We start from the raw sequence: 11,055 nt of genomic DNA on the forward strand, positions 1-11,055 counted from the left end.
AATACAGATAATACGGGAAGCTATTCACGGCACCACGCTAATGAGTATGCTAGATGTTTCGTTACTAACTGCTATATGAAAACGGATGAATGTATCTATGGGCGAGTGAACGTATCTATGGACAATTTAGGAAAACAAAACAATGGTTTCGTGCCACTGAGTATGCTAAAAACTTCTTTGCTAACTTTAAAATAAAAATAGATGTAGATAATAAAGAAAGATAACCATAGCCCCACGATAATAATATATATACTAGAAGCTTCTTTGCGAACTCTAAAACAAAAGATGATGAATATATTTTACAAAAGAAATTCGTAAAATTAATTGCACATGAGACTGTTGATATCCCTAACAAATACCTATATAAATTTTACAAAATCTTGCTGAATTTGTGAAAAAATACATGTGCGTGGCCGGAGGGCGCGGCTGGCGTGGCAGCGGGCGGGAGAGCGTGCGCGACGGTGGGCAAGCAGACAAAGGGAGGGCGGCTCGTGGACGATATTTACTTGGGCCTGCCATGCCGTGAGCTATGGCGAGCCACTGACGCGCCAAGATCGGTGGCGCGGCTAAACCTGCTACGTCATCGGTCAGCGTCCCGGTCGTCGCCACGTGATCCCCTCGCTGTGCCACCATGCATGCGCGCGGCACAGGTATTTCGTCTAGCCAGAAAAATAGACGCGGCCAAAAATATTAGTTTTGGAGAGAAAAAAACAGCGTTATATTTATAATTAGTTTTAAAAAAATGTTAAAAAAATCCCCACGGCCACGGCTACGCGATCGAGTCGAGTCCATCGTCAGTGTCAGTGACCACCACCCTGTTCGCTTGTTGATTTCAGCCAACCCAAACCAGCCAGCCAACAGTAACAAACCAACACCAACTAGGCCAAACAAGCCCAGAAAACAACCAGCAAACACACCGCACATTTTTTATTTGGACGACCCCACAGCACGCCACACTAGACACCACGAGAAAAAGCTGCTGCTACGAGCGAGTGTACGTACGTACATACTACTGTAGCACGTAGTACAACTGCCGGTAACAGTGACAAGAGCAATAGAAGGTAGCTCAGCGTCAAATCTACTCATCACTGCTGCTGCTCTTGATCGAGCTCGGTGGCGTGGTGTCGTTGAGATCCAGGCCCCCCTCCCCCGGACTCCGGGAGCTCGTTGTCATCGAGGCAAAGCGGCGTGGATTCTTTAACGTGAGGAACAAAAGTCCCGAATTTTTTACTTTTTAGTCTTTTTTTTTTCAAAAATTTCTCACAATAGATCCCTAGCGAAAAGAATTAAAAAAATAGACCCTAGCTCGGCGTGTCCCTGGCGCCGAGCCCCTGGGCTAGGGCAAACTTACATGGAAGGAAGCTCGGCGCCGTAGACGCTGGCGCCGAGCATGCGTGCGTGAATAGCAAAGTACGACGTGCGTGATTTTACAGCAGAGGTCAGAGGGCCATATTACGCCAGAAGGGGAGGAAGGAAAGAAGAATCCGCTGGATCAGAGACATGCAGCCGGACGAGCAGGGCCAAAACCTTGCCGTCCGTGTGCCGTCCCAGACGGGTAGGGCTAAATACCAAACCAGTCTGTCGATGGATCGATTGATGCACGAGCAGAAGTGAAATTTTTGTATTTTGGTCCCTTTTGAAAACATTTAACCTAGCCTGTTGCGGGCGCCGGGAGACCATTCAGAGCGGTAGAGACGATGCTACCGGAGGTAGTGCATGCCCGCTGCCTAGTCTGTCCGCTGCCTAGTCTATTGCGGCAAGCCAAGGTAATGTCTCGGCGCCATAGGTCATAGCGCCGGCCACTAAATTTAATCTAACACCCTAGTTTTACCGTGAGACGGATATATAAAATTTTGTCTAAGTCCCTAAATTTACCATGACTTGGACATTGTTAAATTCTAAGTTGTCCATGAGATGGTAAATTTACCGTGAGATGGACAACTTACAATTTGGCTAAGTCTTTAAATTTACCATGAGATGGACATGCTGAAATTTATGGGACAGACATATGCAAAAATGGCTAACTCTAGAGTTTTACCATGACTTGGACGGACATTGACAAATTTAAAATTTTATCATGACTTGGATATTGAGAAATATGGCTAACTCTAGAGTTTTACACTGACTTGATATTTGAGCACTTAAAACAACATAGAAATACTTAGGATAAAAAATGATCTAGGGTTCATGTTGATGAACGAGCCTAAAATTATTTGTTGGATCAATAGTTAACACTTTTTTTTTTCATGATGCAGTTTTGACAAGAGCGAGTGTACGTACGTACATACTACTGTAGCACGTAGTACAACTGCCGATAACAGTGACAAGAGCAGTAGAAGGTAGCTCAGCGTCAAATCCACTCATCACTGCTGCTGCTGTTGATCGAGCTCGGTGGCGTGGTGTCGTTGAGATCCAGGCCCCCCTCCCCCGGCCTCCGGGAGCTCGTTGTCATCGAGGCAAAGAACCCAACCCAAGCATTAGCATCCAAAAAGCCATCCATCCGGAAGGAAAGCAAAGCCCGGCCTGGTTTAGAAGTTTTTTCGCTTTCTTTCTATCACATCAAATCTTTATACATATACGAAGTATTAAATGTAGATAAAAAAAATTACTAATTACATAGTTTGATTATAAATTACGAGACAAATCTTTTAAGCCTAATTAGATCATGATTGAACAATAATTATCACGTACAAACGAAAGTGCTACAGTTGCTAATACGGATTCCTAACCCCCAATCAAACAAGGCCCAAAGCAAAAGCAGCACGACGGTGGACTGATAGTCAGTTTCGCTTCGCTTGTCACTCTACTAGCATCGCGTCATCCATCATCCATCGTCTTCCTCCTCACACTCATCACGCTTTCACCCGGCCGGGTCCGTCCTCGCCACCGCGACTACAGTCCAGTCACGGTCCGTCCACCTTTCTCCTTCAGTTCTCCCTGTCGTCCGTCCGGATTCGGGACGCCTCGCTGGAGGGACGTGCGAGTTGGTGGTGGCTACGAGGACACGACACGAGGAGGAAGAGGGGGAAAGGGTCGAGCCGAGCCCCAGCCATGCCCCCATACCCCTCGTCAGCAACAGTGGCCGACCGGCTCATGTTACAGTCCCATCGCGTCGTGCCCCAACATGCCGCCGCCGCCGCCGCTGCTACTCGGCTGCTCCATTATTGCCTCGCCTCCGCCATCTCCTTCCTAATCCCAATCCCTCGTCTCGTCTCGTCTCATCAGCTGAGCTCTCGTACTCTCTCTCATTCACCTCTGCTTGTTCTTGTGTTCGCATTGCCTTGCCCCCCTCTCCTTCCGCAGTGCCGCTCCCTCCTCCCCCTCCGGAGCTCCCGGCTCCCGCCTGCTCCATTTAATTACTGACTGATATCCTTCCCCCATTCGCTTTCTTGTTTCTTCCATTCTTCCATCCCATCCGTACCAGCCCAGCCGCCGGTGCTCAGGGTTCCATGCCCAGGCAGCCCAGCGCCGTGTGATCTGATCCGCGGCGGCGCGCCCATTGCCTCCCTCCGCGAATGGCTCCTCCAGCCGGGGCGGGGACGGAGGGGAGGCCGGCGCGGCGGCGCGGCACGGGCACGGGCACCAGCCCCGGCCGCAACAAGGTGTGGGTCGAGCCGCCGGGCAAGAGCCACCACCAGACCCCGGCACTGTCGCCGCCCCCGGCCCCATCCCCGGCTCCGGCGGCGGCTAAGAGGGTGGCCGTAGTGTACTACCTCTGCCGCAACCGCCACCTGGAGCACCCGCACTTCATCGAGGTGCCGCTCGCCGCCCCGGAGGAAGGTCTCTACCTGCGAGGTCAGCAGTCAGTCACTCATCCCTCCCCTCCCTCCCTCCTTCAATAAAGGCGCCGCCTTCCGTTTCCGGTTCCGGGGGTCCAAATTCGCCATAAACTCGCTCGCCGTGCGTAACTGCGTGCCAACAACTAGATAGCTGATGATGCGATTCGCGTTAATGGCGTTGCCGCTGTAGATGTGATTAACCGCCTCAACGTGCTGCGGGGGAAGGGCATGGCCTCCATGTATTCCTGGTCCGGCAAGAGGTACTCCTGCTGCACTTCTCAATCCAATTCCAACCTTTATATGTGTGTTTTTGTCTGCTGATCTCTCCTGTTGTAATTTGTATCGCATCATCGCCAGGAGCTACAAGAACGGCTTCGTGTGGCACGACCTGTCCGATGACGATCTGGTGCTCCCCGCGCAGGGCAACGAGTACATCCTCAAGGGCTCCGAGCTCCTTGACCACTCGCCGCCGCCAGGTATCTCCACAACTGACTGATTCATTCCTTCTGTATGGCCTGTGCATGCTTTCACCAGATCTTGGTCCAATTCGTGCTCGTGCCTTTGCTGTTTCAGATCGGCAGCAGAATGGCGCTAGCAACCCAAAGGTGGAGGGCCTGAAGCACTGCAAGGAAGAGTCCCCACAGTCGCGGGGCTCGCAGGAAGGATGCTCGTCGTCGTCGTCGCCGTCCGCCGCTGGCAAGGAGATCTCACTTCCGCCTGCCACTCCACGGCCACAGCAGCAGACGCAATCAGCAACGCTGCCGTCGCCGTCGGCTTCCACCAACCACGAGGATGAGCTGTGCCGGACCGCGCATTCAGGCTCGTCCGGCAACCAGTCCCCTGAACCTGCAGGGAGAAACGCTCCACTGTCAGAGGCAAGCTCCCCAGGACCTTCGGAGTACAGGGTCTGCAGACCCATCGGAGCTCAGGATGCGGCCACACAAACAGATGATAGCGAGAGGGATGTTGCTGAACACCATTCTCGCGTGGCGGGAGTGTCCATGGATACGGCGTCAGACGCTGAGATTCAGGAATGTCATCAGAGGAGCTCGATGCTGTCACCGAAGGCACCTGAGATCGTTCAGGAGTCGCCGGCCGTGTGTTCCTCTGATGCTTCGCCTGGTGGCAGAGTTGAGACCTTGGAGTCCCTGATACGAGCGGAAGCCAGTAGGAGGAGTAGCTATAGGACGCTAGAGGAGGAACACATGCTTGGCCCGATGGGTGTGAAACTGAAGCCAGCCAATTTGCTAATGCAGATCATCACTTGTGGGTCTATATCTGTGAAAGAACACCGAGGCTTTGGGTTCATCCCATCGTACAGGCCTCGGTTTACACAGGTTGAGTTCCCTTCTCCAGTGTTCTCCACTCCTGTGGCATTGCGACACCTTGACAAAATCCCTTGTAATGCAAGAACAGTTGGGTTGAGAGCTCCAGAGTCTGAATGTTTCAGTGGGAGCTTGGTTGAGACCAAGAAGCAGGACGAGTCTGGGAGAGGAATCAGCTCACTCAAACGCTCATCATCTTATGATGAGGATAGGTACAGTATACAATACTACCACAAATTATTCTGAACTTCTAATCTTGGACTATGGTGCCAATAAGAATGATGCGTGATTTTATCATGATAGTGTAGCGGCCCCTAGGGGTGTTCCCACACTGTTAATTTGCTTAATCCCTGGTGAGGGGGGTGGCTAGATTGCTTAGCATGTTTGCTTGGATGGTTTCAACTGGTTTGGGGAAAACAAGCTTGTTCACACCTAGTGTAGCCTATGACGCCTCATTATCTTCTGATCAGTAGTTACTGTATTATTTGTCATTCCATATCTGAAGTCATATTCGTTAGTCACACTTAATGTTGGGTGCTAACTAGTTGCATACTTGCATTAATATTGGGTGCTAAAAGCTCAAGTCAATTTCTTATGTCTTCATTCTATGTTATGATAGTATCTTAGACTAGAGATATAGAAGATAAGAGACTTCAACAATAAGATGCTTGAAGAAAATTGGTCTAATTATTTTGCGCTGTTACTTTACGTGTCAAACTGAACATGATATGTGCAATGTGTCACTAAATTCTGTCCAATCTAGAAGTTTGCAGACTTTGTTGGTAACGCTGGGTGTACTGACTTTTGACCCAGTGCTTCCTTTGAACATTTTTCAGAGTTTATAGAGCAGCACATTCCAAAAGTGATACAGAAAGCTCTTGCGAGTCTGGTAGTTTCAGGTGTCTTCCCCAGACGATCAGAATCATATCATGTAAGCAATCGAGATCTGGAACAATACTCTCCCCTGCCTCTGATGTGAGAAACAGCTCTAGTCAACAAGAATATAGCACTAGATCCTCGCCACTGGGTTCATCAAAGAGTGCAAGCAATAGGATGACTGATCCATCACTGGGTAAACTATCTTCTGCGAGAGTAGAGTCATTCCACGATGACAAGGATGTGATCAAGATCGAAGAAAGTTGAGTTGCCTCTCACTGTTCTCATACGTCCATCTACTGGTTGTGTTTCTGGATACTGACAAAATAGACCGTTTCAAAACTGCAGGCTTCCTTCTGGAGCTCGGGTTATAATCCAATCTGTGCCTTTGTGTGAAGAGAGTGATGACAGCAATGAATCACTGTAAGGGGCCGTGTTACATAAGTTTTTTTTCTTTTTATTTCATTTTGCTGAGAGCGACATTTGTTGGAATTTGGTGCGTGTGTGTGGCATAGCTTTTGGAGTAGGTTCAAAGGTATTGATTTTGTAAACTGTGTGAATGTGATAGTCAACATACCTTGAAGAAGAGAATAGTTCATCTTGCTTAAAAAGGCCTGCTATTAAGCATGGGTTGTTTACCAACCTGATATATTATTTGCTGTTTTTCAAATATCAAGCAAACAGAAAACAAGTTATCCTTTTCAGAATGCAACCCAACCATAAAGCAAACTGAAAATGTTAGTACTATGCTAGGCAGTGCTGGACCATGCCACAATAAATACATCACTGAATATCTGGATCGATTCTTCTTGTTAGGTTGTAACGTGGCCAAATATCTATCCTTTCACGAGAGCTTGGTGAAACCTTGATAGTACTACATACAGTATCACATTATTCCTGGACCACTTGAAAGGAACCTTTGATTGGGCAGTACATACAGATGCGGATCTGAGTGAAAAGTGGGAAATGCCTTTGCTTTTGTTCTTATGTGGGACACTTGGCCTGCTGTCGTTCTTGACCTTGCTGCATTGAGCTGAAGTGAATCCCTCAAGGCAAATCATAATGCTGCTACTTGTTCTTATGTGGGACACTGGTCATTTTACTTGTAGTAATGCTGGATGGTGGCATAGTGGGCACTTGACCTTTTCAGTCACGTATAGGTGGTTGTTACTGACTGTCCTCTTTGTGGGGTTCTGGAGGGACTCTTATATAGACCGGATGGTAGCATGGTTACTTGTACCCCCCTTTGAACTGACTGGGCACTTATCTCAGTGGATTTATCCTTCCTTCCTTGAGAGGGATCGAATGGGAATGGCCCAGGTTCTGTTTGGGTGTAATGTATGCATGATGCATCTGTGGGCAATGGATCTGATCTGATAATGCTGCTATGCCATGGAGAGCCACGTGCCCTCCCGCAACGCCAGATGTACATGTACTTGTGGAACCGTGAAGGAGTAACACAACCTGTGTTTGGCTCTGAATTATTTGATCCTCAGTGGCATGTTTCTGAAGTCTGAACGTGAAATGATAGTATGTGGCACCACATGAGGCGAACTTGTGCTTGTTTAATTTCCCTGTCTTTTGATTCAGAGTATGTATGTATGTTGTGTGTTGCCGTCTGAAGCATAAGCACCAAGGGAGGGAAGAAACAGGCGGTAAGTATTCTTGTGCTTGTGGTAGAGCATGGTATCCTTTGTGTGTGTTCAGCTCTATGTGTTTGCTTCCAGTTGTAGATGGCAAAGAGTTGCACAACTGACACAGTGAGGTCTTGAGTGAGAACTGAAAACTGAACTGAACTGAAGAATCAATTGAGCATTTTCTTGGTCTTCGGTTTGGTTGTGCTGATGCGTGTTGTGATATGGCAGCAATGCAATGCTATAGATATTTTGAATGTTGCAGGAGTAAGAGGCCACAGAGGCACAGACAGACAAAAGAAGAGGATGAGGACGAGTTTGGAACATGCAGTACATACCAGGATTTAAGAACTCATCAGTAGGACAGGGAGTGAGGTTGCTGTGTTGTGGTTCTGGATCCTGCGGTCCTGCCACTGGCGTGGGCGACGGGTGGTGTGGAGGGCTAGGACGCCAGCGGTGAACGGAGACGGTTGTTTCTGGTGCGTTGGCTGGGTCGCTCGACTCAAGTCGAGACGGGAGGGAAGGCCTTTCGTTTCACCGAAAGTTAGTGGGTATAGGTTGTTTTTCAGTTTCGCCGGCGGATCACCATTGGGCCCCGAAATAATTCAGCCCACTAGTAGCCCATTAACAATAAGCCTGAAATCCTCAATCCCTCTCCCTCAGGACCCTTACGTGGGCGGTCACCCCATACTCGATGGCCGCCGGCTCGGGCAGTCCGCAGTCGGGCGCACGTATACTTGGCCATCAGGCCGGCCCGGCTCGGCACGGCACAAGCCCGTGCCAGGCACGGCCTGGAGGATGTCGGGCCGGCACGGCACGTGGGCCTCCCGGGCTGTGCCCAGCCGGGCGTCGTGCCTGACCAAGGGCCTAGGCACGGCTTGCTGGGCCGTTTTTTGGGCCGGGCCAGCCCGAGAAGGCACGGCCTGCCAAGCGTGCCAGGCTGCCCTGAGGCCCACAGAGAGAGGGAAGGGGAGAGCAGGAGGCAAGGGCAGCCACGGGGAGCGGCCGCCGCCGCCGGCGCGCTCGCCCTAGAGGCTGGATGTGGGGCCGCGCGGGGAGGTAAGGAGGCGGCGGTTGCTGGCGTGCTTGAATCCGCCCATCGCCGTTCGAATCTGGCCGCGGATGTCGTGCGGCACGCGAGGGAGACGCCGCCGCGCGCGGGGAAGGCGGAAGAGGCGCATGGGAAGCGGCGGCCGCCGCCGGCGCGCTCGCCCTGGTAGGGAGGGGGCTGCGCGGGCGGAGGGGAGGCAGCCAGGGCGCTTGACGCTGGATCCATCGGGGTGAGCGGAGAAGGGAGCAGGGCGGAGCTCGGGGTCGACGTCCCCTAGGTCGGCGCGCTTGCTCCCGAGGAAGCCACTGCGGTCGAGGCCGATTCCCCCATAGGTGGCGGCGCTTCCAGGTGCGCCCGCGCGGCGGTGAGGAGCCCCCCATGGGTGGCTATGCTTCCAGCCTTCTAGGGCGCGGCCACGGCGAGGTGGCGAGCAGGTGGGAAACGAGTCCGTGACTCTGAGTGCCAGCCCACGGCCCGCTCACTAGAGGAGGTCGCCCGCTCGTTGGATCCGATAGTTGCTCGCCAGATCCGGCTGCCACCTCGCCAGATCTGGCCAGTCTCCATCGTCGTCTTGTGCGGGCGCCGCCGGATGGAGGAGAGGAGAGAGGGTGCCGCGGGAGACCTCCTCGTGCCCACCATAGCTGGATGCCTGGATCCGGCCTCCCCGCGCAGCGACGTCGCCGGATCTTGCGTCCCCGCGTCGTTCTGGCACCGTAGGGAGGAGAAAGGGCGCACGCCACCGAAGGGAGAGAGGCAGAGAGAGGGCGCGCGTGGGCTGGCTGGGGCCAGCGCCGCCGTGCTCCTAGGGCCACCACGCCGCTGGAGGGTGAAGGCCGGGCGCCACATCTCGGAGACGGAGAGGGAGAGGGCCCAAGAGCGAGAGGGTCGGGCGTCGCATCTTAGAGACTGAGAGGGAGGGTCAGCCACGACATCTGGGAGAGGAGGGAGGAGCCTCGGGTGGGTGAAAGCTCTAGTTTGGTTTTGGTTAATTGATGAAACCCTAAGTGCTAACCTAGTTTATCAAAGTAATTATGAGATAGGTAGCACTACTCCAAGTGATAAAGCAATGGCAAAGATCATGACAATGGTGATGGCATGGTGATGGTCAAATGCTTAAACTTGGAAAAGAAGAAAGAGAAAAACAAAAGGCTCAAGGCAAAGGTAAAATTGTATGAGCCATTTTGTTTCCTTGATCAAGACACTTAGCGAGTGTGATCACATTTAGGATAGATAGCCGTACTATTAAGAGGAGTGAAACTCGTATCGAAATGCAGTTATCAAAGTGCCACTAGATGCTCTAATTCATTGCATATGCATTTAGGATCTAGTGGGGTACTAACACCCTTGAAATCGTTTGTGAAAATATGCTAACATATGTGCACATAGTGATACACTTGGCGGTTAGCACATTTGAGCAAGGGTGAAGAAGATAGGGTTTAAAAGGAGTTAGTCACGCTGGTTACAGAGCTACAGGATGCGTCCGGTATGATGACTGGACACGTCCGGTATTTGGTGATGTACTCAGCGACCGGACGCGTCCAGTGTGAATCAGAAAAGACAGTATACGACAGAGCAGCTGATCGGACGCTTGCAGCGTCCGGTCTGGTATCACTGGACGCGTCCGATCAGGCAAGGATGCTTACTGTAATCCACTTGACGCTGAGGCTCAGCGTCCGGTCGTTTTCTAGCAGACGCATCCGGTTGGCCTGGTGGCTTACTAGACTCGACCGGACTCGGTGGCTCAGCGTCCGGTCATTCGTAGTTCTACGTCCGGTCTGAGCGTCCGATCGCATAAAAGAAAGGGTAGCAATGGCTCTGTTGTTTTGAACTGGACACGTGGCAGTCTAGAGCTACCAGACACGTCCGGTATGCCGACTGAACGCGTCCGATATTCACGATCGGAGCGTCCGGTGCTACGTCCGGTGTGTTGTGACCGGAGCGTCCAATCGATGTGCAGTTAGCAAAATGTTTGAGCCAACGGCTCTATTTCGTGGGGGGCTTCTATTTAAGCCCCATGGCCGGCTCAAGCTCACTCTCTTGCATATTTTCATTGACATAGCAACCTTGTGAGCTTAGCCAAAGCCCTCCCACTCAACTCCATCATTGATTCATCATCTTTGTGAGATTGGGAGAGAATCCAAGTGTATTGCTTGAGTGATTGCATCTAGTGGCACTTGGTATTCGTGTTGCACTGTGGATTTCGCTTGTTACTCTTGGTGGTTGCCACCACCTAGACGGCTTGGTGCAGCGGTGGAGGATCGGCACGAGTTGGTGATTGTTCGTGGCCGTCTCCGGTGATTGTGAGGGGAGTTGTACCTTCCCCGACGAAGCGCCGAAAGGTAACTCTAGTAAATTGCTCGTATCATTGAGTTACCTCACTTGTGGGTAGG

The 11,055-nt window shown here is 51.5% G+C and overlaps 1 protein-coding gene across 2 annotated transcripts; it reads left to right on the top strand.

Moving 5' to 3' along the window:
• The first annotated feature begins 2,868 nt into the window (after positions 1-2,868).
• On the top strand, positions 2,869-7,644 carry LOC136501419 (protein SOSEKI 3-like). Of its 2 annotated transcripts, XM_066496943.1 has the most exons (7): positions 2,869-3,795; positions 3,970-4,039; positions 4,137-4,255; positions 4,353-5,316; positions 5,941-6,241; positions 6,327-6,403; positions 6,797-7,644. In XM_066496943.1, exons 1-7 carry the CDS (start codon positions 3,516-3,518, stop codon positions 6,801-6,803), a joined length of 1,818 nt encoding a protein of 605 aa, XP_066353040.1. In that variant the 5' UTR covers positions 2,869-3,515; the 3' UTR covers positions 6,804-7,644. The 2 variants fall into 2 exon arrangements, with proteins under 2 accessions (XP_066353040.1, XP_066353041.1); XM_066496944.1 differs by lacking the exon at positions 6,797-7,644 and having other exon boundaries at positions 2,871-3,795; positions 5,941-6,242; positions 6,329-6,591.
• The last annotated feature ends 3,411 nt before the right edge of the window (positions 7,645-11,055 follow it).

The sequence above is a fragment of the Miscanthus floridulus genome, chromosome 13 (assembly GCF_019320115.1).
Source record: "Miscanthus floridulus cultivar M001 chromosome 13, ASM1932011v1, whole genome shotgun sequence".
NCBI lineage: Eukaryota > Viridiplantae > Streptophyta > Magnoliopsida > Poales > Poaceae > Miscanthus > Miscanthus floridulus.

Excerpts from the sequence above, each read along its gene's own strand:
- LOC136501419 (XM_066496943.1), top strand. The coding sequence starts at position 3,516 with ATGGCTCCTCCAGCCGGGGCGGGGACGGAGGGGAGGCCGGCGCGGCGG. Across the intron at positions 3,796-3,969 it reads GGAAGGTCTCTACCTGCGAG|ATGTGATTAACCGCCTCAAC; the intron begins GTCAGCAGTCAG and ends TTGCCGCTGTAG. Across the intron at positions 4,256-4,352 it reads TGACCACTCGCCGCCGCCAG|ATCGGCAGCAGAATGGCGCT; the intron begins GTATCTCCACAA and ends TTGCTGTTTCAG.